General features: G+C 48.9%; 1 protein-coding gene across 33 annotated transcripts in view; it reads left to right on the plus strand.

Annotated features, from left to right (window-relative positions):
- LOC110487604 (microtubule-actin cross-linking factor 1) overlaps positions 1–26,767 on the plus strand; it is a 253,063-nt gene that overhangs the window by 176,445 nt on the left and 49,851 nt on the right. For 30 of the 33 annotated variants that reach the window (XM_090228136.1, XM_090228127.1, XM_090228137.1 and 27 more), the window contains 9 exons: positions 1,576–1,732; positions 1,981–2,092; positions 2,411–2,473; positions 3,376–3,617; positions 3,826–3,955; positions 4,616–4,815; positions 5,043–5,553; positions 5,803–6,797; positions 9,301–9,801. In XM_090228136.1, coding sequence (XP_090084262.1) covers positions 1,576–1,732; positions 1,981–2,092; positions 2,411–2,473; positions 3,376–3,617; positions 3,826–3,955; positions 4,616–4,815; positions 5,043–5,553; positions 5,803–6,797; positions 9,301–9,801 — 2,911 coding nt within the window. The remainder of the gene's footprint in view (positions 1–1,575; positions 1,733–1,980; positions 2,093–2,410; positions 2,474–3,375; positions 3,618–3,825; positions 3,956–4,615; positions 4,816–5,042; positions 5,554–5,802; positions 6,798–9,300; positions 9,802–26,767) is intronic. The other 3 variants (XM_090228142.1, XM_090228114.1, XM_090228115.1) reach the window with 1 other exon arrangement.

The raw sequence follows: 26,767 nt of genomic DNA on the forward strand, positions 1-26,767 counted from the left end.
AGGTCTCTAGGTGCACGTATGCTTGTAGTGCAGCGCTAAACCCACTAGGGGGAGATGGGTACAGCACAATAAGACCACGCACTGTCACATTGCTGCCACCATTACAGTCTGAAATATGACACTCATGGCATTTCTCTTCACGCTAATGCCATACAAATTCATCCACTGGTGTGGCAGGTGGCTTAGCGGTTAAGAGCATTGGGCTTGTAACCAAGGTTGCTGGTTCGAATCCCATAGTCGACTAGAGGGGAACGGCTGTCTGTGCCCTTGAGCAAGGCACTTAATCCTAATTGCTCCTGTAAGAGTGTCTGCTAAATGACAACAACAAAATGAAACTTCCTGTATGGCAGTTACCAGTTGCCATGTCGCCCTGCTTAGCTTAACCACACTTGTGACATGCCACAAGAAATAGAATGACTGGCAATGCCCCCTTCTAGTGTTTCTATTTCTACGTCAGGCCTCTTATAAATACCATTGGACTGTCCGTTCGTCTAGCAAAAGATCGCAAACGCTTATACATTGTTGGAATCGGCTAAACTTTGAACATTGAGATATTAAATACATGACAGAGACAAAGCCTTGAATAGAAAGAGTTTGTAAAAAGACAGAAGGCTTTGGAATGTGTTTGTTGGAGGAGAGGAGAGCGATGTGTTGATATAGGCGAGACGGGTGGATATCTGTGGATTAGGTGAAGAAGGGGTTGAGGTCAGGGAGGTGAGGGGTGAGGTCAGTTCCCCTTAAGGGAGTCATCAGGTTTGGTATCTGGTTACCTTCTTTCCTGTGGAGCCATAAACGGTAAGGGGGAGGAGTGTCTTAAGTAGGATGCATATAAACTGTGATGTCTGAAATGTTTAGCGGTCTGATTTCAGCTGTACAGAACCTCTGGGGAATGATTCAACTTGGTTAAATTTCTCTAGTGTCCCTGAGTTATTTACTTTGAACCTAACATGTAGTGAGGGATTAGGCCTGTGTGGGATGTCTCTTAACGCTGTGTGTTGCCAACAATGGTGTGGGGGTGGACAGTGTTAGCTGATGGCGCAGGAGTGAATGTGGTCAGCGGTTACTAAAATAAGCCTTGGTGGGCACAGTTCAGTGTCCATTTATCAGACATACAAAAGAGGCTCTCACTTACAGGCTGTGAACGAAGCATAAATAAAACACTTTCAATGACCCAGACTGTTATGTCACGATTGTTTTGTCTGTGTGCACCGCAAGTCAGTGCAGTGTTTTGAAAGCAGCTGCGATTGGGGCAGAACAAGTACAAAGCAGGGGTCAAGGCTAAGGAGACTATAGCCTTGGGCGAATACGGTCGAGATACTGGTTTATCCTTGACTGCGTAACTCTCTCTTTTTGTGCCATGGAGCGTGTGATTTTAATGTGATGGTTGTGTGTTTTATATGGACATGATAGTGGGCTTGAATTAAAATGATCTCTCCTCCCTTTTTGTTTTTCACTCACTTTCTCAATGTCTATCCCTACATCGCTCTCTTTTGGTCTCTCTTTTCTTTTCAATCTGGTTTCTCTCGCCATCCCCGCATCTTCCCCCATCTCTTATCCTTCTCCTTCCCTCTCCAGGAACAACGCCATGCAGAGTTGTGAGCAGCGGTTGGGCCACTTCCGGTCTCTCTCTGGCTCCCTCCTCAGCTGGCTCCACACAACACAGGAGCAGCTGCCTCCCAAAGAGGCCAACCTCAACGCAGAGGCCCTGCAGAGGAGAGTGCAGCAGCTCGAGGTGTGTGTGTGTGTGTGCCCTTTTTTCATTCGTACCTGGTTTAATCACACTCACGCCACGTACAGAATCCTCAGTCAATCACTGAATCATATTTCACTCATTCTAAGGTATTGCTCGATTTCGTAGTGTGTTGATAAATACGTTCCAAAGCATGATAGTGATTCAGAACGACATGTCCTTGTGATTATTCATTGAGGAATTATATAAGGCCATTAATAACTTTCGGACATTTTAATTTTTTTACTAAGGACTTACTGAGCGACTGGGAGGCCCAGGGGGTTCGGGTTCAGGAGCTGAACAAGACTGGGTCAGAACTGGAGACCCTCATCATCAACATCACAGCCCCCCAGGCCAAGACAGGTAAGGGGAATGGGGAATCAACTGCCTACATGTGTCCCCTGCTACCTGCATGTCCAAGTTCATCCAAGCTCTGTCTGTGAGGTGTGTATTGTGTGTGTTGAAGTCTATGCTATCAATGTGTGCGTGTACTGTGAGGATATGCTATCTTTTAAGTGCCAAACATGTCCATGCAAAACTGTCTATGTGTACAGCGTGTGAAAACCCAGAGACTGAGCGTGTTATATGATTATCAGTGTTTGTGTTGGACTGTCCGCGAATGTGTGTTAGTGTCTGTTGCAATGTGTGTAGTCGTCTGAGTGTAGTGTGTCTCTCTCCCAGGTGTTCCCCAGATCAATGGTGCAGACAGCCCCAGCAGGGTCAATGGCATTCACACATGCAAAGGTGAGCTCACCCTCACTCCCTTATCCAAAACCCAATCGTCTCTGGACTCCTTCCTCATATGAGATGCTCTCCGGCGCTTACTGCTGTGAGCGTCACTGCTTGGCGTACAATCTGCTCGCTCGCTCCCAATAATGCTTACCGTGCATCCATTTTCTGTCTGTCTTCTGTCTGTGAGCTTCTTACAGTATGTGTGCTACTGCAGTGTCTTAACACCATTACAAATGTTTGTTGTCACTAATATTCTGTCCCTCTGGGTTAATAACGTCGACCCAAAGTCCTTCGGTAGCTAGGTTTCCATCCTGCTGGCGACCCAGGTTTTCGTGCGAAGTATTCAACAAATCTGCATAAAAACAATATGCGTTTTCCCCACCAGAGATGTTTCTATCAAATTGACTTCTCGCGGATGAAAGTCCGTGCGTGATAACGTAGTGCACATAAACATAACTTTATTGTGGTTCAATTCCCATGTACCGAATCGCATTTTCAACTCTACTGCTGGTTTTGTCACAAGAAATGTTGCGTTATATAGCAAATGTGGCCACTCTGATATTGCCACGTGCGCTCTAGCCAACAGCTCGTAGATACAGTGCGGGTATAGACTACATGATGAGATTGTTATGGACAAAAGGCCAATTATATTAATTTGTCAAACATCGATCGTCATGTCACCAGTATAAGACCCTCGATATTTATTGGAAAGGAGCATCAAGATCATCACCGTGCACTTTCACCACCCTGTGAAGTTCATCACTTACTTCATCTGTTGCCTAATAAACTGCCTGGTAGTGTGAGGACCACACACCATATCACCACGTGACTCCATAGCAATTACCAAAACACCATACCCATTAAATGTGTTTAGATTTATTTTGATAGATTGTCCTCCTCCTTCTTTCTCTCAGACCTGACAGAGATGCAGGTGGCGGTGGCGGAAGTGAGCGGTCGTTACGAGGAGCTGGGAGGGGAACTGAAGAACAGACGGCGGAACCAGGAGGCTTCTCTGGAGCTCAGACAGAAGGCCAGCCAGGGTACCGAGGAGCTCAGCCGCTGGCTGGGAGACCGAGAGAACAGCCTGCACCTGGGCCAGACTACCACCTCCCCCTCCAAACCTGAGTTGGTACGCGCCCAGGCCCAGGAGAACAAGGTGAGTGTGTGGACTTGGGTCAAACTACAGTCAATATCGGGGTGTATTATGTCTCTGCTAGTTGGTCAACAATGCTACTTTGGAAAATCAGTGTTATCACCCCCTAGCTGACATAAACATTTTACACTCTCTTGCTTCCGTTCTAAATGCTTATCCTTGTCTTTTTGTAGCCAACATACTGATATGCTCTTCTTTCTCTATACTTTAGGCCTTACTGTCTGAGCTGGCAGAGCATTCTGGGAAGGTGGAGGAGCTGAAGAGCACCCTGGAGAAGCTGATAGCAGACAACCCAGACTCCCCAGAGGCAGACACCTGGAGACAACAAATGAAGGAGATCGGTGAGTGGTACTGGAATGGATGAATTTGGTCGGCCATTTTGAATAGTTGTGGGGTACGGGACACTTTCTAACATAAGGAACCAGTAGGCCTTGAATCAAATAATTAATAGAGCCAGCCATTTTGAATGGTTGATGAATCCGTTTAAGGAGCATATGGTACTGTACATTTCAGAGGATAAGAAGACAGGCTAATGTAGTAGTTATTTGAGATTTAATGAGTTGCCTCAGCAAAGTGAAACATTTTTAGGTAGCAAATGAATGGGATGACTCCAAGTCAAAGCTATGAAAATACTTGATATCTTTACCCTGACCTGATATCGCCCTGTGGTTTTGAAGATGGGAGCTCTGCCGTGTTCCTTTCTCCACACAATTCACGCAGGGCCTTATTTCAAAGCCATGTGGATCCAAGACTCACTCTCTGCTGGATACCCAGTGTATGAGTCACGAGGAAAGCGTACAGAGGCAGAATGAAAAAAAAATAGTTTGTGGACATTAGCAAGTCAAAATAATAACTGTGTCTATAATCATAATGTTTATTCAGTCACTCATGGAACCCATCAGTTTCACTGTGATCGTTCTCCACTATTTGTTAGTCATTTTTTAATATAAGTAATAGTTGCTATGGTTTTTCACTCCAATGTTCACTTCCTATTTACTTAGACTCCCGCTGGGCAAAGGCCAATGAGACGGCAGTACAGAGGCAGACGGAACTGGAGACCTGTGCTGATAGGCTGGGCAGCTTTGCCACAGCAGCCAGTCAGTTGGGGCCGTGGCTCAGAGAGAAGGAGCTGATGATGAGTGTGCTGGGACCCCTGAGCATCGACCCCAACATGCTGAACACCCAGAAACAACAAGCCCAGGTACATAGTTAAGGTCCTCTATGTTGAACACATGCAAAATAATGAAAAAGAATATCACAATAGATTGTCCACATCTTGCCAATTCTGTTCTTGAATCGGCATAAACGATTACCAACAGCATTCTGATTAATTAGTGATAAATTGTACTCGCCAAAATGTAGAGATGATTCCTGATTGACAGATAAGGTTCTGACGACTCCTCTTTCCTTTCCCTCCGCCCTCCACAGTTCATGCTGCGTGAGTTTGACACCCGCCGGCCCCAGTTTGACCAACTCACCCAGGCGGCCGAGGGCATCCTTTCCCCGTCTGGTGGCGACTCCTCCCCGCAGGATGCCAAGGACCTAGCGGAGGTCCGGTCCGAGCTGGGCTCCATCTCTCAGCAGTGGGACGACCTCACTCAACGTCTGTCCCGGCGCTCGGAGGACATCGACCAGGCCCAGGGCACCAGCGAGCGATACCAGGCCCTGCTGAAGGACCTTTCGGTCAGCGTGGGGGCGCTAGGCGAGCGGCTGGACAGCCAGGCCTCGCTCAGTGCCCAGCCTGAGGCCCTGAAACGGCGTCTGCAGGAGACAGGCGAGATCCGCTCTGAGCTGGAGCAGAGGAGGGATGAGCTGGGCGAGGCGGAGAAGCTGTGCGGCGAGCTGAGCGCCATCGTGGTTGAACCTTACCTGAGAGACGAGCTGAAGAAGAGGCTGGAGAGCGTGAGGAGCCCGCTGAGGAGCCTGGAGGAGAGGGCCAGTGAGTCTTCTCTTGTCTATGGTGTTCATCTAAATTCTGTTTGTATGAATCTCTGTTGGCTTCAGTAGTATTTGTATGTGGTGGAGGCTATATTCTGGGGTTTTTGGTCTCTTTGTGGCTAGTTGTCTAGGTTTTGAATCGAGCGCTAAAACCTCTTTCAGACCTAGGTAGCTAGTCCATCTGGTTAAATGTTCTTCATCAAAACATCTGTAAATGAATAGCGTTTAAATCCTCTGTTCCTCTCCTCAGCTGACGGTCTGTCCCAGCTCCAAGCTGCTCTCTCAAGCACCCAGCAGTTCCAGCAGATGTTCGAGGAGCTGCGGAGCTGGTTGGACAACCAGGGTGGCCAAAGAGACTCTACCGCCGACTCCCTCCCCTGCCAGCCCGAGGCTATCCGGACCCTGCTTGCCCAGCAAGACGAGCTTCATCGCGGGGTGGCCAGCCAACGTGGCCCCTACGAGCTCATCCAGGCCGAGGGGACCTCCCTGCTCGCCAAGCTACCCGCCGGCGGCGAAGAACGATCAGCCTTACAGTCCCGGCTCGCCACCCTACGCCAGGACTGGGATGAGCTTAATCAGTGCATCGTGGAACGCCAGAACCGGCTGAAAACCGCCCTGACCAAGGCCGAGAGTTACCAGCAACACCGTGCCAAGCTCACGCCCTGGGTGACAGAGTGCGAGAAGCGGGAAGCTGACATCCAGCCCTCCCTTGACCCAGCGGCCCTGGACGAGGCCTTGCAGAAGGCCAGGCAGCTGGGGTTAGACCTGGAGCACCATCGCCCCCTCCTGGAGGGTTTAAACACCGCGGCCGACCAACTCCTGGAACACTGCCGCGTCGGAGAGGAAGACATACGCGACGAGAAAGCCCAACTCAACCGTAGAGTCGACGGGCTGGCAGAAAAACTCCAGAACTGTGTTTCCCAACTGGAAGAGTTAGCGGATCGACTGAAGGAGTTCGAGGACGGGCGGCAGGCGGTGGAGAGGAGGCTGGAGGCGGCGCGGCATCAGATCGAGGTGCAGGAGGCGCTGGGCCCACAGGCGTGCAGCAACAAGAGCCTGGAGCGGCTGAGGAGCCAGCAGGGGACGCTGCACTCGCTGCAGCCACAGGTGGCCTACCTGAGGGATCTGGCCCAGGGGCTGGTGCAGGACGCACCCCACACAGCAGGGGGTGGCGGAGAGGGAGGACAGCGGCTGGAGCAGCAGGCCCGAGACACAGACAGAGAGTTTGGAGACGTCAGCGAAAAGGTGAGAAGATGTGTGAGAAATTTAGTATAAACTGTATTTCATATATAAAAAGTATAACTATTTCATAGACACTCAGATGAAAGATGGAGGCCTGTATTCTGTTCAATAGAAGAATGTTCCAGAAACGAAGCAGTTTTGAAAAATATCATGCACTCAAAAACAATAAGGGTGTCTCACTACTCTTCAACAGCCTTTCCTCTTTTGAAAGCATTTGTTTGGGTTTGTTGGACTTTTACTCATCTTTTACAATTACATCATCCTTTACAATTACATTAGTGGACATATAAGGAAAGGAGTCAATGAAAGGAAGCCATTTATGAGTATTGTAACACAGCCAATCTATTCAGCCTGGAGTGTGGCTGATACAACGGAGGAGCTAGTTTTAGCAAAGGTCATTGTGTGCGAGGGTGTGAAGGCTTTGTGTGTCGTCAGTGAGCGTATGCGTGTGTGTGTGTGTGTGGGAGTGAGCGTGTGTGTGAGCATGTATGCATGTGCATGTGTGTGTGAGTTGAGACGGAGAACAGAACATGTTTAAGCTGACAGAGGAGTTCAAGTATTCGGCGTTCCAGTGATCTTATATGGTCATTGTACAGATAGGAAACTTCAGACCATTGAATCACTTTACTGAAATGTAAACCAATGAGTCAAGAGCATTGTTCTGTATAGTGATACAGTGCCTTCAGAAAGTAGTCATAACCCTAGACTTATTCCACATTTTGTTGTTACAGCCTGAATTCAAAATGGATTCAATAAAAGTCTCCCCCATCTACACACACAACGACTAAGTGAAAACCTGTTTTTAGAAATGTTTGCTAATCTATTGACGATGAAATACAGAAAGAGCTCATTTTTAAATAGGTGTTCACACCCGAGTCAATACTTTTGTAGAAGCACCTTTGATGGCGATTACAGCTTTGAGTCGTCTTGGGTATGTTGTATCAGCTTTGCACATCTGGATTTGGGGATTTTATCCCCCGTTCTTCCTTGCAGATTCTCTCAAGCTTTGTTAAGTTAGATGGGGAGCGGCTGTGAACAGCAATCTTCAAGTCTTTTCACAGATTTTCTATGGGATACAAGTATGGCCTCTGCCTGGGCCACTGAAGGACTTTCACATTTTTGTTCCGAAGCCATGGCTTTGGCTAATTGTCCTGTTGGAATTTAATTCTTCACCACCTTCTAAAGTCGTTTGTACTCTGAAGCAGGTTCTCATCAAGGGTTTTCCTGTGTTTGGCTCCATTTACTGTTCCCTCTATCCTTACCAGTCTCCCAGTCCCTGCTGCTGTAAAGCATCCCCATAGCATAATGCTGCCACCACCATGCTTCATGGTAGGGATGGTGTTGGACTTGTGATGAGCTGTGCCTGGTTTTCTCCAGACATTGCGCTTTGCATTCAGGCCAAATGAGTTCCATTTTTGTCTCATCAGACCACAGAATCGTTTGCTTTATAATCGGAGTATTTCACGTATCTTTTTGCAAACTCCAGCCAAGTAGTTCTGTCAGAGGTCATTGGGTTCTTGGTCTTCTCCCTGACCAAGGTCCTTCTTGACCGGTTGCTCAGTTTGGTCGTACGGCCAGCTCTAAGCAGAGTCTGGGTAGTTCCATATTCTTTACATTTCCGAATGATGGAGACCACTGTGCTCTTGGAAACTTTCAACACTCTTCAAATAGTTTTTTTTTTTACCCTTCCTCAGATATATGCCTCATCACAATTATATCTCGGTGATCTACAGACAGTTCCTTGGACTTCATGGTGTAGTTTCTGCTCTGACATACTGTACACTGTCAACTGTGGGCCCTTATATAGACAGGTGTGTTTCTTTCTAAAATCATGTCAAAACAGTGGAATCCTTCACAAGTGGACTCCAAGTTGAAGTGACATCTCATGGATGATGAAAGGAAATTGGATGAACCTGAGTTGAATTTGCAAAGGGAATACTTTAAATATTAAAAATAGTCAAAATATTTCTGTATTTAATTTTCAATACATTTTGTAGCATTTTTAAACATGTTTTCACTTTTGTCATTATGGGGTATTGTGTGTAGATGGGTGACAAACATATATTGAATCCATTTTGAATTCAGGCTGTAACACTGCAAATTGTGGGATAAGTCAAGTGGTATGAATACTTACTGAAGGCACTGTATGTATAATTCCCAAATGTGCCATAGATAGTTACTTATAGACTGGTACAAATCAGTCTGGTATTTAATCAGAAACATGGTCAGAAGTCATTACATTTGACCATTATTGATAAGATAAGTCTGTCGCTTATCTCACCGCTCTGATCACATTCCTTTCCTCCACATTGCTCATGAGAAAGCTAGGAATCTAAGCAGAGAGCTAGGATACATGAACTAGGTTGAATCATGAAGCATGATTTGTCCCGCTATTTATATCATATTATTACATCAGCAAGGCACCATGCCTCTTTCAACTTGTTAACATTATTAACTCTATCTCCCTCCTTCTCCCCCTTCCCTCCCCCCCCCCCCCCCCCTCTAGATTGAAAAGTGCTGTTCCACCCTGGAGTCCCGTCTCCAGGGTGTGGGGGAAGTCCAGTCCTCGGTACGCGACCTCTTCTCCCGCCTGGCCGACCTGGACGACGAGCTGGACTCGCTGAGCCCCGTGGGGCGCGATGCCGACTCGCTCGCCTCGCAGGCGGATGCCGTCCGCACTTTCCTGGCTCGCCTGGCCACGTTGAGGTCGGAGCTAGAAGGTCACGGGGGCGACTGCACCGCCATGCTCCGCCGAGAGGGCTCGTCTCCCGATCTCCTCGCCCTGAGGAGAGAGACTGAGGCTCTGAGCCGCCAGGCTGGGAAGCTGGCCGAGAGGGGCCAGGCCAGACTGGAGCAGATCGAGGCAGCTGCCGAGAAGGTGGGAGAATTCTACGCCCAGGTGGCGGAGCTGCAAGGGCTCCTGGGACGGGCAGAGGAAGGGCTGAACTCGCAGGGCGTGGTGGGGACGGAGGTGGAGACCATCAAGCAGCAGCTGCACGAGTTCAAGGTAAGAACAAGTTTGATGTTTATGGTTGGAAATATGAATGTGCTACTACTGAAATGTATTGACTAGAATGGACAATCCCGTTCAGGTCAATGATCCGTGATGGGTGGGCCGCCGGCCATATTGACTTCATCCAGGCCTGGAAATAATGATCTTTCTATGGCTACTCTATTGTAAAGTTTTTGTTCTGCGCTATTGTGTCATATCTTTGGGCATTATGTCTTCCGAGATTGGTAAATTGGGTAGAGCTAGCTATGGTTATGCTGTAGTACAGCCTCCTAGAAGTGAGCTTGGCATGTTTTTCCCAATTTTTTTTGGTGCCGGCATCAATGAACAGCCTTCTGAATTGTCTTGACTCCTCAGAGAATGGAAAACTATGTTTCTGGCCACAGCTCCAGTATTACCTAGCCACAAGCCACCATTTGGGAAACATTGCATTACGGATTTATTAGAACCAGTTCAGCTAGGGTTGTTGTGAAGCTATATTTCTTCTAGAATTGAGTTTGACGTACTTCGGTTTGAATTATATTCAACAAACGTGCATAGAAATATAGCAGACATTGTGTATATAGTATTGCACAGTTGTTGCTCTGGTGGCCATTTTGTTAGAACCTATCAGCTGGCGCTCGACTCTGACCTGCAACAGTATTAGTGCGTCTTATTGAAATAAGAAAATCTCTAACACAGAACCTTCTGAAAGCCTTTAGTTACATAAGAGCCATTTCTTGGGAGAGGTCTCAGAGGAAAGTACTTGACCCTTCTTGGTCGTTGAACTTTGTGGATTAAGCCTCTTCTAGCGCAGATGCTTGAGAGTACGTGTCTCTCTCTGTCTGTGGGACTCTGCCTACTGTATGAAGTGTACCGTGGCATCCTCTCTTCTATAAATCAACTCCAGCTTCAACTTTGCTCTCTCGCTACTTCCCTTCCCCTCAATGCTGCTCTATTATCACTGGCGGAAACAGGATTCTGGACGGGTGACGTTTCTTCCCTGACTCCGCTCCTACAGTGGGCTGTGAGGGGGGTGTTGTGATGGAGTGTGACCCCTCTCCTAACTCAAGTCATTCCTCTGGCTCTCAGCTGTATTTATAGAGCAGTCTGGGGGGGGGGGGGGGTCCAGTTTCCCTCCTTCGGCGCTTTATTCAACTCCCTTTAGAGCAGAAGAGCGGTATGGGGACTGAGGTATGTATGTATGTGTTACCGTAGGGGACTTGAGTGAGCTTATATGCAAGAAAGGAGGGAGTGATCTATAATTCATAGGAGCATCACAGGGGGTGTGACTGAGTTCTAGAGGCAGAGACGAGAGTTTAGTCACAGCAGCACTGCTCTACTTCAAGTGTCTGACGCACTTCTTCTCCCATGCTGACTCGCTCGCGTCTAAACGTTCTTATAACATTCCCTCAACCCCCCCCTTTCTGACCCCCTACTGCTCCGGCGCCAGCCCTTGGAACTCGTTAGGGCTGTCACCACGGTGATGGACACCAGGCTAAGTTTGATACCAGAGCGATTCGCACACCAGACGTTTTTTTTCTTCTTCTTCAAGCGATGCTCCCCCAGCCGTCTAGGAGAAATCCCAGGTTAGCTAACCCAGCCCACAATAATTAGCCTACTCCTTCCCCCTCAATAGGAATCTGCTGTAGAACGTTCCGTAGGAATCTGCTGTGTCCTATGAAATGGCAATACAGAAACGGGGCCACTCCATTGTACTGCTACTTTCCTTTGGTTTACATTCATTGTGAAATGGTAAATGATATTTCATGAGTACTATACAACACAGACAGTTCTTTCTGGCTGAGTCCATTCATTGTGAAATGGTAAATGATATTTCATGAGTACTATACAACACAGACAGTTCTTTCTGGCTGAGTCCATTCATTGTGAAATGGTAAATGATATTTCATGAGTACTATACAACACAGACAGTTCTTTCTGACTGAGTCCATTCATTGTGAAATGGTAAATGATATTTCATGAGTACTATACAACACAGACAGTTCTTTCTGGCCGAGTCCATTCATTGTGAAATGGTAAATGATATTTCATGAGTACTATACAACACAGACAGTTCTTTCTGGCTGAGTCCATTGCTATGAAACATATTTTTTTCCTGTGCTTTTTGTCACGTCCTCTGCACTAGAAGCACCGGGCTGTCGGTACGTTTTCAACACCCCCCCTTCCTTTCTGTTTATTCACTAGATACAGTAGCTCCCTAAGATGGTGGAATTTTTAAGTAGATGGTGTTAATGATTGGTTATGTTGTCATTATATCAAATATAAAGGGATAATTATAAACCTGTTTAAAATATAGGACAAGCCTTATCTGACTGGAGGGTGTGTTGCTAGACTTACTGGACACTGGTTTCTGATTGGTTCAGCTGGTGTCTTGGTGAGCTTTCTTCTTCCTCCCTGTGCTGTCTCTTATTCTGTGCTCCCTTGATTTATCGACACTATTAATATTGTGGTTGGCCCCCCCCACTACTTTCTCTCTCTCCTTTCTCCCCATCCCTTTCTTTCCCCTTCTTAATGAGAGCAAGCGGGATGGATGTTTGGCAGAAGACGAGCAGGGAGAGGAGCGAAAGGGGGGAGAGAGAGAAAGAGAAATCGGTGAATAGCTGAATAGCAGTTAGCGAGCGAGAGGAAAAGAGAAGGGCGACAGCTTAATGGAATGTTCCAGTGTAAATGTAGACACAAGCTGGGCATTGCTGGCATTGACTACAGCCAGTAGTAAGAGCAGTAATAATGGCACATTGTAAAAGTACAGCCGGCGCTGTATCTAGAGCATGAAGAGTTAGTCTGGGTGCATAGGAAGGGGTCTACAGGGAGAGAGGGAGGTGGTGAGGAGGAGAGGTAGAAAGAGAGAGAGAAAGGGAGGTGGTGAGGAGTGAGGTAGAAAGAGAGAGAGGGGGAGGTGGTGGTGAGGAGTGAGGAAGAAAGAGAGAGAGAGGGAGGTGGTGAGGAGTGAGGTAGAAAGAGAGAGAGAGGGAGGTGGTGAGGAGTGAGGTAGAAAGAGAGAGAGGGAGGTGGTGAGGAGTGAGGTGGTGAGGAGTGAGGTAGAAAGAGAGAGAGGTGGTGAGGAAGAAAGAGAGAGAGAGGGAGGTGGTGAGGAGTGAGGTAGAAAGAGAGCGAGGGAGAGGTGGTGAGGAGTGAGAGGTAGAAAGAGAGAGGGAGAGGTGAGAGAGGGAGGTGGTAAGGAGTGAGGTAGAAAGAGAGAGAGGGGGAGGTGGTGGTGAGGAGTGAGGAAGAAAGAGAGAGGGAGGGTGAGGAGTGAGGTAGAAAGAGAGAGAGAGGGAGGTGGTGAGGAGTGAGGTAGAACGAGAGAGAGGGAGGTGGTGAGGATTGAGGTGGTGAGGAGTGAGGTAGAAAGAGAGAGAGGTGGTGAGGAGTGAGAGGTAGAGAGGGAGGTGGTGAGGAGTGAGAGGTAGAGAGAGAGAGGGAGGTGGTGAGGAGTGAGGTAGAAAGAGAGAGAGTCAGATGAGGATAAGCAAGACTTCCCTTTCCCTAAGATCCTCTTTCATTCACTCAGGGAGCCCACTTGCCACATTTCACCCCTCCCTCTTCTCCTTTCCTCTCTATCTCCCTCTCAAGCCCCCTCTCCCTCTACGTCCCACTCTCCTCTCTGGGCTGTAATGGATCTCGCCAGGTCATTTCAAACCTAAACATGTCTGTCTGCCCTGAAAGCAGACTAGCCTGTCTGCTCCACCATCCCATCCCCCCACCAGACCCCAGTTTAGACTGAAGGGAAAAAAGACCAATCCACAGAGATGATGTCATCATGCCTGAGATTAGGGGGGGTGGTAACGATTAGGGGGTAAGGTGCAAGAGGATCTTGTCAGATTAGTGAAGTCGAGTCACAAAGAGACGGAGGGGCGGATGAGAGAAAAAGGGAGGGGTAGGGTGGTGGTGTTTTTAAGTGGCCTCGCGGCAGTCCCTCTCAGTCCCTCTCCGTACATGTGGCGTGTTGGCCCGTGTTCGGACAAGTCTGACTGTTTATCAAGTATGTTTTTATAGCTGGCCATACTGTCTGCGTACATGTGCTCTTATGTGATCAGCAGAGTTCACTTGTGTGTTTAGGGGTGCTTTGTGTGCCCACTAGGTGTGTGTGTGTGTCTCTCGGGAGGATGTGTGTGGAGGGTGGGGAGACAGCTGAGATTCCGGACACGCCCCCTGAAAAAGGCTGGAATTAGAAACATCCTCTGACACACTCATACACAGACTCCAGGGTGTGGCTCTACTGCATGTCCCTTTGCCCCAGAGCAGCTGACATAGTCTACGGAGCGGGATAGGGATGAGTTGAGGTGTTGTGAAGCTTTAAGTCCCCCCACTACAAATGGGAATTCCTGTGTAGGGCTGGTAATGGGGACAGAGGTGACGGATAAGGAATCCTTCCTTAAATCATGCCCTCGCGTCTCTGCTGTCCTCACCCCCCCCCCCCCCCCCCCCCCCCCTCTCTCTCTCTCTCCACCCTCCCTGCTGCATAGGCCCCCATCCTGGTTTCAAATACTATTTAAAATCGTTCAAATTCTTTAGAGCGTCTGCTTTAGCCTGCCTGGAGTGCTAAGTGAGCATGGTTTGGGACTTTGGACGTTCTTATTGGTTCAGTGCGACAGGCAAGCTCAATGGAGGCCAGCTAAAGTATTTGAAATGATTTTGAATAGTATATAAACCTAGGTGAGATAGACCCGTCCCTGCGTGTGGTGTGTGTCAGATCTCTCATCTCTCCCTCCACCCTCCAACTAAATCCTCAGAGACGTGCTGTAAAGGATTCTGGGGGGGGGGGGGTGTATGATGTAGCTGATGTGCACGCTTCGGGTAGGATTGGGCCATAGCCACAGCTCTTGGATCAGTTTACAACTCCCTCAATTCTTGTTAATCCCCCCTCACCTAATCATTAGGGGGGAACCCCAATGTGAAATTGGCTCTTTTTCCTGAAGAATCTTTGATAGATAGTTTACATTGAAAGGGACGTGACTTACTGGTAATGTGATGTCATGTCGATGAGGTGTTCCAGTAGATCTTCCCCGGGACTTGCATGGTTGCGTTCCTCATTTATCATCTTCAGAGACCTGGCCTGATTTTGTGGGGCTCCACTTTCTGTTTATTGATTTAACTCCTTTTGTTCATCAACTCTTTTGGTTCATTTTTGTCTTTGTTTATTTTCCATCCTAAAGGGTCGATTGGATCAGGTTAACAAAATGTTCACTAATCACACCAGATTCATTTCAGATTGACCCTTCCTCTACCATGCTCACTGAGTGAGAACACACACTGTGTGTGTGTGTGTGTGACCTCTTTCTCCCTCTCCCTGCTATCGAGGTCCTGTATTGTCTCAGCTGTTGTGAATTAGACAGGCATGCCACAGCACATCTCTCCTCATCCCTTATCGCCACTGTCCTCACTTACCAGCCCAACCATAACAAATACACTGCTTCTTTACATAAACTACACAACTAGATTAATGTGTCAAATTAAGAAGCCCAATAATCTGCGTAGAAGAATGTATGTGATGTCGGTATACACTCAGAGTTGGGAATATGGGATACCATGGATAGTAGAATGGTGTGTGTGTGTGTGGGGGGAGTTGGCCCTCTCACTCACTCTTCACTGGCCACAGCAGGGCCCAGCACAGGTGTTGTTTGGAAAGAGGAAGAAAGCGTGTGCGTGTGCGTGTCTATTTTTAATTAGCAAAACACAGAAACGAGGAACAAAGCAGAAATGTGACCTCTAATTTGACCATGATTAGGATGTGGAAAAAACTTTAACGTTCACATACGGGCCCCATATTCAGACCCTAATGATGCGTAACACTGTAGTTTGGCAACGTCTTTCAGGTATGAAGGTGTGAGTTCTTCATTTCAGAAACCATATGTGTCCACTTGGCCACATGACTTTAGTTAAACAATCTGTAACACCTAAAAGTATTGTACCCCCAGTATTCATTTGATTGACAAGCCTGTTATTCACTATATGTACTGTGGCAGCCTGGTTAAAGTTGCTGGGGGGTTTGTCATGCTTGTCTTTGTGTCTGTAGGGTGGGGGGGGCAGACAATGGCCACATTGAGCCGCTCAGGTACAACGCTGCTAGTTAATAATTAAACTGCTGCTGAGAGGGAGAGCGAGGGGGAGAGCACTTCCCTGCTGCCTGGATACGAGTGTGAGAAAGGGGCAGAGGCAATGGAGGCAAGAGAGAGGAGGCAAAGGGAAGGGGGAATGGAAAGAGGGGAGGGAGAAAGGGGAGAGAATTGCCTTAAATGACAACAGTGCTTTAAAAAGATGCGATATGGATAGATGGTGAGATATGATTGTTCTGTTGAAAGGGAGAGGGGGAAAGGAGAGGGGGAGAAATACAGGGAAAGGAGCGAGAGAGAGGGCACACTTTCATTTCTACAGGAGTTCTCTTGTGGGTAAACCAGCCACAGCAAAGTCAATACTGTCAGTATCCTGTAGACACCTGCATATATCACCAAACGGCTCTACTGACGTTGCGGAGACGGTCGTCGGTCTACATTATGGTATAAAGTCTAGAGACCTACAGCATGGCCTTGTTGGCTGACGGCTAAACGGTAATGGATTCCATTGCTTTGAGTCCCCACTGTGTGTAGCTCACTGGGGGATTTTGGGGCCTGCTCGCCCCTCCCTCTTCCTGTCTGAGGTAGAACTGTGACTCATTTAAGCAGCCGTGACAGACCAAATGAACGGGGGATGAATGACAATTTAGAAGAGAGGAGTTGGGGGGGGGGTGGTCACAGACTGCAAGAAAGGGGTCAAGGATGGAATGATCAAATCCGACACATTCTAAATGGAGACGGCAGAGAGGGCGTAAAAAATAAATAATAGTATTGATGTATTCTGTTTCCTGTGTCCCCCTTGTGTTCTTCCCTCTTTCTTTCTATCCCTTGCTCATTTCCCCTCACTGGCGTTCCAGCTCTCCTGGTAGCTGGCCTACATGTGTGCGCGGTTCAATTTGGAGCGGCTTGTGCTGCGGGGGCAGTGTAGGAGGTCGCGCGAGACTGAGGAAGCTTTTGGGGGGGAGGCTGAGCAGAGGAGGGACAAACCCCTTTTGTTTCTATGAAGACGTTTTCCTTGGACGCAGCCATGACAGCTGCACCACAACTGACAGAGGGTGTGAGAGAGGGGAGAAGGGGGAGAGGGAGTTAAAAAGGAAGAGTGGAGTATTTAGCGTGTTTGACATGCAGGCCACGGGCGGCTCGCAGCAACAGTTAGACCACAGAGAGAGGGGGGAGGGAAAGCGAGAGAGAGCACTCCCTCCCCCTATCAAGTGAAGAATGTGTGTGGACTAAAGAGCGACAGAGCGAGCGAGAGGGAGAAGGCAGGCATGCGTTAGTTGAGTTCACATCGGCTGCTGTCTCTGCCAGAGGTCTTTAAACGAACAGTCATAGCAACTGTAAAAGGGAAGGGAGGATAAGAGAGAAGAACGAGTGGAGGAGGAGGAACTGAACCACAACAGGCACTGTATCAGGGATACAAGGAGAAAAACAAACTTGGTTAAAATCAATGATTTATATATACACTAGATGACTGATAGGGGCCGCTGGGTTGAAGCCACTGTGCCTCCATCTTGGCACTTCCCCACCGTTCCCAAAAAAAATGTTGTAAGTATAAAGTACATTTGAGATTACGAATGTTACTGTCCCCACTACTACAACAAAAAATACTTACATTTAATTGAAACATTGAAGAATTACATTCATGGAATGGAGAACTGCTCTTACTGGGGAGAGCCAATATGGCTGACCGGTGGCTTCAAAGACTCAATGGCCAATACATAGCATCAGCAATCCAGGGTTTATATACATCATTGGTTAAAATAATCCACTTTTGTCTGGTACCAGGGGTTGCTGTCATGCTTGCTGGATTCCCCCGACTGTGTGCGTAGATTTTTGGTGTGGCATCCTGAGGCCCCCTTTTCTGTAACCCCTAGCCTCCTTTGCCCCTGAGCCCCACCACACACACACACACACACACACACTCCTCTCCTTGCTGGATTGGGTTACACTAGAGCGGCAGACGGGAATGCAGAAGTGGAGACTGTGATTGTGAATATTGACCACTTTTGGGTCTCTTCTCCATGTTGTTTTACACTGTCACGCTGGAGAATAGCAACCGGCTGCTTGGAAACCTGGAAAAAAAGAGGAACGAGAGGGGGAACAGGATAGATAGAGGCTCTACTTCCTTGTGTGCATATAGACTGTTTATTTTGGAAAATACAAAAGCCGTTATTGATAAGCCTCTCTTCTTTTTTTTTTCTGGCTTGCTAGCAGCTCCCCTCCCTCAATCACTCTCCCCTCCCCTTCTTCCCTCCATCCCTCCCGCTTTCTTTCCTTCTTTCTTTCTCTCGCTCACTGTTTCTCTGTATCATTTGCCTCTCTGCGGACAGCGTTTTTGTGCTCTGAGGGGGAGGTGATTTGCCCAGGAGATTCAGTTCTGGATTACAAAGCAGTGATGAATGTAGCAGTCTCACAATACTAGCGTCTCTCTTTCACTCCTCCTGAGCTTGTGAACACTGAGAAATAGTACCATCCTGCCTAGCAACAAACCCCCTCACCTGTGTTAGTCTTCATTTTATCCTCAGTCTATTTATCCGTTCAGTTTGAAAGATGATTTGCCGGGTGCTTAGCGTGGGATAATCTTCTCTCGTTATCCCGTGATTTATTTTTAAAAAGCAACCCCCCCCCCCCCCCCTCTCTCTCTTTGCCTCCATGCACCCCTCCTTCCTCTCCCTATCTGTAGCTCACTCCCCCACCCCTCTCACATGTTTTTTTTCGGGAGAGGAAACCAGCATGATTGGAGCACTTCCTGTGTTTTAATACCAGAGCAGGAAACCGAACCAGCGGAGCTGGATTTAAACAAAAACAGTTTGAAAGAGAGAGCGAGACAGAAGAAACGAGTGAGTGAGCAAGAGAGACAGAGAAGGGGGAGTGACTGAGTGAGCGAGCGAGAGAGAGAGGAAAAATTGTGAGGTTTTTTTTAGCAGCTGCAAACCATTTCAGTCTGTGTAGTGGCCTGAGAACAGAGAGACTGAGCGACAGAAAGAAAGCAAGGAAGCCTGCCTGCAACACAAAAAACAGAGGAAGAAGAATTGGGATTGTGTGGCGCTTTGTTTCGCTCATCAACGGAGCTCTCTAAAAAAAAATATAGAAGTGGGGAGAGAAAGAAGGAGAGTGTCCGGGGATTGTCTGGGAGAGAGAACGCCTGCAAGGCAGAGTCGGAGGCAGCGCTCAGACTGGGTCTCGGACTGTCTGGGTCTCTGCCCTCTGGATACAGTCCCACGACTCACAGCAGCTCTGCCTGGCTGGACTGGGCTCACACCCCCCCCCCCCCCCCCACCTACCATCTCTCCCTAACGAACCCTCTCACCCCCTCCCGGATTCAGCCTCCGCTCTGAATTTACTGTCTCTTCTTGACTGGAGCTGTGGATGAGCAGCGTGATGGAAGGTGGGAGATGATAGACAGGCGTCTCGTCTACGATAGGAAAAAGGTCTGGATCTCTTTGTTCTGGTTTTTGAATTGCAAGACTGACTTGTGCGGAGTGGCTGATGATGGGATTTACTTTTTTATCGCTGATGATGAGGATAATGATGATGTCAGCAAGGGGGATGAAGGAGCATTCCAGGCACAGAGCGGGCCGCTGCCTTCAGACACACATCACTCATGCTTTGTGATGAGATTGGAAGAGAGGAAAAGGAGAGAGAAAATATAGTCTGTCTGCAAGGACTCACAGGACCAAAACAGGCTATGATTGACTGCTCGGTTACTTTGTATGAGATTTTTTGCTTCTGTTTTGATTCCCTCAAAAGGATCAACTCTTTTATTAAGTCATTCCCATGGTTTTGGGTTGACAACAAACTTGAACCAAGACAGAAAAACATCAACAAAGCCATTGGATCTGCACTTTTTTTCCTCTCTCACCCCCTGCACAACCTCTTTTTATATCAGGGAGTAGTGGATTTCTCACCTCCTGCACAACCTCTTTTTATATCAGGGAGTAGTGGATTTCTCACCTTAAAAGGAGACTTTACACACTTCTTTGGCTGCTTCTCACTGAGACCGTTGCTCAACCCTTCTCTGCTGCTTATCCTGTTGTGGCCGAGCGAGGAGAGCAGGAAGGGAAGGACGGAGTTGAAGAGTGGGAAAGGATTCAGGAGTAGGGAGTTGAACGACTGTGTGCGTGTGTGAGGGGGGAGTTAAAGTCAAACGGAACAAAAAGGAACAAAGGGTTGTTATCTCCACGGCACTCACCTCGTTCTGGACTTTGGACGTCTACGAGACCGCCCCTGCCTCCTTCCTGATAACCTTCCAAACGAGCAGTGCTCATTAATATGCTGCCGGAGGAGAGGAGCATCTGCATGCAGGACACTCACTCACTGATGCTCCCCTGCATTTCAGACAGTGCCGGAATATGCTGCTGCACTGCTATTGAGGTGACATAGTAACATGTGGACCTATGGACTTGTAATGTAGATTGCAAACCTTTTGACATTTTGGTCATTGAAGCGGATTCATGTTTGGGATTGTGGATTGGACCGGGAACGGTTGAGCGACTGAACTATTTTCAACCCAACCATTAAGGTATTTTCCCCATTGTTTTCTGTGGAATACTTATTGGCCCCGTCCCCGAGGGGGGCCACCCTGCCCCTATAAAGGACCACTGCAGGCCGTCAGGGTATCTCCCCCAGGGGCAGCTGAGGAATGGGAAAGCCCCTGAGCCGGCCGGACTGCCTGAGGCAAAACCCCCGATGCCTGGGGAAGGGGGACGAGGATGAGGCCTACATCGAGGACTGCTATGTCCCCCAGCGTTCCATCTACGACACCATGCGCATCAACGAGCAGATCGACCAGGGCTCCTCCAAGCTCAGCCAGCCCTCGCGCAGCACCCTGGGCTCTGGCGGCGGCGGAGAGGCCAGCACCCTCTCCAGCAACGGCACCATCGGGGCTGACTTAGGGAGCGTCTTTGTGTCAAGGGCGCACGCTGATGCCGGAGTTAAAAGACTGGACGAAAGGGTGATCTTTGATGCCCTCAAGCTAACCGGTGATCCCCAGAGCATGTCACCACCTGGAAGTTGCGGTGGTTCTGGTTTACCCATCACACCCTTGTCCTCTGCCTCCTGTGGGGCAGCCGCAGTAAAAAGGCGCCACCAGGGCGGCGATAAGAAAGACAACCCCAATCGTCGCTCCTGGAAGGCGTTTATGCCCCCCAGTTACCCAGAGTTTGCAGAGAGGCTTGAGTTTTCTCCTGGGGAGAGTGCTGAGAAGCGTCTGTCCGGTCCTGCGATTCCACTTTCTCTACTTCCGCCACCAACCCTCACCTCCACACCCCCCTTACCTCCTTACTCACCTTCCATTGTGTCGTCCGGGGGTCCTCACACTCCTCCTGTCTCATCCTCCCCTTCGTTGACACTGAGTCCCATTCCCCCCCTCCAACAGCACCCTGTCAGCAGGCAAAAACAACTTCACCCCCTGCTCCAAAAACAACACAAGCAAACACACGCACTACCCTCCCCCTCAAAAGAACAACCATTGGTGCAGTTACCTACCCATCCCCATCAGGGCTCTGGGGGCACCCCACAGCAGAGTCCCAATGCTACCGCCCAGCTGGACAAAAAAAAGGACAAGCATCATAGGCGCCCGGCTGTATCTCCCAAAGCTGGTATCAAGATAATTACTGAGGAGAGTCCTGAAGCGGCCAAGGCTTCTGACTCTGAAAGAGAGACGGACTCTCCTCTCCTAGAACAAGACCTGGACAAAGCCCCTCTCCTACCCCAGTTGGCCCCACCGAAACCTGTGTTCTGCCCCCCGACCAAAGCACGCACCTGGCCCCGAAGCATGAGAGGGGGAAAGCGGTCCCACGGGGGCATGCGCCACCTCTTCCCAGTCCTGCCCCCCCTGCCACCCTTATTGGGAGAGGACAGTGACCTGGACGAGGAGTCATTCTACCTACTGGACCCCCCCTCACCTTTCCTCCAGGAAGAGGAGGGGCTGGCCCATGGAGGGCTGCCACTCACCCCCTGCCTCAGCCAGGAGGAGGGTGAAGTGGGACTCTTGGGCTGGGCTCCCCCTAATGGTGAGCTCCGGCAACGAACCGCCTCTGAGCTCAAATTCGAGGAGGATGAACGCAGGATCTTACAGGAGCTGGAGGAAGAAGTGGACATGGAGGAAGAAGTGGACATGGAGGAAGAAGGAAAAGGGGAGGAAGAAGGGACAAGAGAGGGGGCAGAAGTGGCGGATAAGAAAGGAGAAATTGAAGAAGAGGAGGAGAGGGAGTGGGAGGCAATGCTGAAGCTGGAGAGTAGGGAGATAATGGACCGATGTTGGGAGGGGGACTCTGGAGAGGGCTGGGAACCCCAGCAATCAGAGTCTTCTGGACATTGGCCCCTTCTGACCCCTCCTACAGGTTTTGGTGGGCCTAGGGCCCCAAGTGCCTCCCCCTGCCCCAGCTCAGGGGCCGGCTCAGATGATCTTTTCCTAGAGCTGGAGAGACAATGTTTAGAGGAGGAGGGAGGGGAGAGCTCTGTGGACCCTGAATCTAGTGAGGCAACAGAGCCCAACACCCTAGCTAGTGTAGAGGAGGAGGAGGAGGAAGAGGAGGAGCAGGAGGAAGCCACTGATGCCTGTGTATGTCTTGTGGAAACTGCCCCTATGTATATCGATCAAAGGACAGAGACTGATTGCGCTGAGTCCCGGTTGGAAAACCCCTTCTCAGTTTCACCACCACCTAGTCCTGAACACATGGACCAGGTCCAACTACAGACATCTGAACACACCGAGCTGGAGGAAGCACAACTCTGTTATGACCTCCACCAGGTTCTCATTGAAGGTGAACAATATCATATCGATGAAGAAGAGCAATGTGTAATTGATTATGAAGGCGAAGAAGAGCAGAGTTTTCCCGAGACGATTGAGATGGACTCGGTCTGCGGACCTCTCCCTGAGTCCGACTCAAGCGGGGTCCACATGTCCCAGCCGGACAGAACTGCTTGGTCCGACACCACCCAGAACGACTGTGAACACGAGCCGCCCGCTGAGAGCGAGTGGGAACTGGACAGCGGGTCGTCATCGGTTCAAGAGGTCGAGGAGGTGCGCGAGGAAACAGGGTTGTGCCTCCACACGGCCTTCCCACCTCCTCCATCCCCCAGCCCACAGAACCCTTATGCCAAAGGGGAAGAACAGGAGGTGGAGGAGGCGAAGGAGAGGGCGCCAGACTGGAGTGCATGTGAGCAACCTGAGCCTAGTTGGGACAGTGGGTCCCTTGGGTTGACCCACTCAGATGGAGAAGTCAGGGTTAGTGCTGCAGAGGATGTTGATGTACTAACTTCCTGTCAAGCGGAGCTGTTCTCTTCAGAGATTAGTGACATTGCTAAGGAGACAACCTATGTCACTGAGGGGATGACACTTGCGTCATCAGACACTTGGAACTGCTCTGTCCCCGCAGATAAGGTTTCTTCTCTGAACATGTCTGGGCAAGACATGGACCAGAGGTCCACAAGCACCCCCAAAGCTCTTGAAGACACTCTCCCTCGTTCACACTCCCCTGCCCAACAAAGAGACTCTGCCCCCCCTTCACTGTCCCCCGTCAAGCATGAGCCAAGAGGGCCAGGCCTGGACAGCAAAAACTCTGACGCTTTTGTGGCCACTGACAGTTTTGTTTACCTGGCGGTCTCCGTGCCACCCCCGTTCCCTCAGGACTGCCCCCCCTCCCCGCTGGAATCCTCAACACCCCCCAGCCCTGTCCCCAAACCCTGCCCTGAGCCAGACGATGGGGCCTTCCTTTGCTCCGACAGCTTTGTTTACTTGGCCGCCCCGGAGCGGTTCCCCCAGGTGTCCGACGGAGGTTCCGCATGCGAGGACGCCCAGGAGCTGGACTATGGAGACTCGTACTCTGAGAGTACCCAGTCGGGAGTGGACTTTGTCCTTGGGTCCATGACCGGGGACAGTGACTGGGAGTCTGACGGCTCGGCCTTGGACCCCCCTTGTACCAACAGGGAGTGGGAAGAGCTGGAATCTGGGTTACTCCAGGGGCTTTTCAGGGAGGGCCAGTTGGAGGATCAGAGGGCCCCAGTTGCCACAACAGAGACTGAAGGGTCGGACTGTGAGACCCCCTCAGGGCCAGTGACCACAGGGCAGGGAGGAGCTCCTTCACCCTGCCCCGACATAGAGACCCAAGTGGAGGTATAACCATTTTCCATCCATCTTTAATTGAGGTTAATAATCAATGGTCAAGATCCAGTCAGACAGAAACTGGCTTGGTAGGCTACATTTCAGGGTAAGGTGGTGTTTATGTACTTGGCACACTGTCTCAAGTTCTCAGTCTAAACCCCTCTTCTCAGCACCGTCCTCGTCTTCATTCTGAGCATGTTCTTAATATTAATATCTTATAGGGCTATAGGAGGCAGTGTGATCACAGTGGCTCTCAATTCATTTCAGTGTTGCAAAGGCATTAGGTTGATATAGACACTGCTTGGGAAATGCAGTGGAAAGGGGGGCTGGGGCCACATAGCTTGTTGTACTGCTGTAGTTAGACTGTAAATGATTGCAATACGATGCACAAGGAGGGGTCTGTCCATTTAATGGAAAGTACCCTCAGGCTGTCTGTGTGTATACGGTTGTGTACGAGGGAGAATGTTTGAGAAATGTACTTGAAACAGACCATTGCGTTTAGAGAATATCATGTGCTTCTACTTTGATGTAAAGTGCGGTGTTGGCACTATTTAAGCGTATGGCTTATAAACCGCTATGTGTTGTTTGCATTGACTCTAAATAGCAGCTAGACTAATCTGTTTCAAATGGCCCAACTTACAGTAGGTGTGTTTACGCACCTCACATGCTTGTGTACGTTCACCTTGATCACGGGCTTTGAAGTAAGCACTTCCATCTGTTTCGATGGAACTTGTGTATGAAATCAGTGTTTTGAAGGACCGGTATTCGTGTATGCAGTGAGACTTGTGACTTCTTTTGACATTTTCAGACATTGGTTGTGATGACTTTATTAGATATAATTCTAAACTGTTTATAAGAGAGTGGGGATTTATATTTCAACACCATGTGGTTCCATTGAGCAGTTCTGGTCTGAATTTGGCTGTTAAAGCACACAGTCGGCACCCTTTCACGGACATTTCATTGGGCTAGTCGTTGTTTGCCTGGATCAAAGTCTCTGTGTGACTTCCGTTCCTTTTGAATCTACATATCCTCAGTGTACTTTTCCATTCTCTTCCGACTCCCCCGGTCTTTGTTTGTTTGTGTGTGTGGTTCTGTACGTGGGAGTAAATTACCATAGTATTTGTTTGAGCCTTACCGTCTCTTACCTCTTGCTTTAGTGTTTGCAAGTCCTCACCACCACATAGTGTGCTTCAATTCAGTTCTCTCCCTGTGCTGGTTATCTGTGTGTATTTATGTGGGTATGTATTTCTGGGCCAGTGTGTTTGACTGGCTGTCATGCCTAAACTAGGGCCTTCTCTGCTTCACACTGTCTGTCTGTCTGGGGCGTCCTTGCCCCTGCCTGCCTGATGGACTCCTGATTAACTTCCGATGGACTCCTGGGTTTTTATTATTAAATGATTGACTCCATCAGCTACACACAGTGGTGGCCTGGTCCTGGCTGGCTAGTCGTCCACATCTCATTTACTATGGGTGTGTGCCTGTGGGCTTCATCTAATTTAGTATGTGTGGTTTATGCGTAGTCACGGTCTCTCTGGCCCTCCTAAATGCAATCAGATGCCCTGTCCTGTCAGCCTGGATTTGACTGGTGAGGATTAGAGTTACCGTCTACTGTAGTACAAGGAGGTTTCTGAGGGGAAAAGAAAATCACTGTCCGTTGGCAGGGTGGCAATCTCCCAACCATAAAATTCCCCGCATGCCTCCCTCTCTCTCTACTCTTTCACCCCCTCTCTTCTCTCTCTTTCTCTCTCGTCCTCCCCTCACCCTTACCCTCTTTTTCTCTCTCTCCACATTTTCCTCTTTCTCTCTCTACACTTCTCTCCTCTCTCTCCCCCCACAGTCCGATGGCAGTGTTCCAGAGATAAGGAAGTGAGAAGTAAACACTAGGGATCTATGGAGGGAGAGTTGCTGTTGCCAGTAACACACAAACACTGTACGAAGTTGTCGGGGGGGAATATAAATAGAAGATAAGGGAGTGCCAGGGTCTATCTGAGCCGCTGACCTCTCAGCTATGGCCAGTCACGCCCTCTTCAATGCCAAAGGCCACTTTGGACAGGAAACCAAATATACAAGCGACCGTAGATTGTAATTCATGTTTTTTTTCTATGGAAATGGCGGCCATTTTGGTGCAAGAGAGAGCACTCTGTGTGGGAAGAAATAGCCGTATGGCTCAATACCTGGTAGTACTCAAAGATAAGGCCCTGGTAAAATGATTAGGAGGGCTAACCTGGTAGGGCCAATCAGAAGAGTGTGCAAAGCTGTCATCAAGGCAAAGGGTGGCTATTTGAAGAACCTGAAATATAAAATATATACACTTTTTTGGTTACTACATGATTCCATGTGTTATTTCATAGTTTTTATGTCTCCACTATTATTCTACAATGTAGAAAATAGTGCAAAATAAAGAAAAACCCTTGATTGAGTAGTTGTTCTAAAACCTTTGACCGGTAGTGTACACAACACTAGAGCTGACCCCTTTTTAGTCGACCGGTCAATATTGTGGTCGCTTTAGTTGAGCAGTAGCAGAAAATATATATCTATATCATGGTGTACAAGACACCTGTCTGATTTGTGCCTGTCTGAGAGGACTAATCCATTGTGGAGGCCGTGGGGATGGCACAGTCCATCACTCTTAAGACCTGTTACAGAAATGGTATATTGTGATATTAAGTAAGTCAACGGTGCAACACTAATAAAAAAAAAAGTTATTTTATAACAAATGCGCTTTCTCCGGCGTTTCAGTGGTTCTGAAACACCTCGACCATGTTGCGATGTGCATCCTGTAACAGCAACGTTAACCAGC

This window comes from Oncorhynchus mykiss, chromosome 30, assembly GCF_057628025.1.
Source record: "Oncorhynchus mykiss isolate SJ-2025 chromosome 30, ASM5762802v1, whole genome shotgun sequence".
Taxonomy (NCBI): Eukaryota; Metazoa; Chordata; class Actinopteri; order Salmoniformes; family Salmonidae; genus Oncorhynchus; species Oncorhynchus mykiss.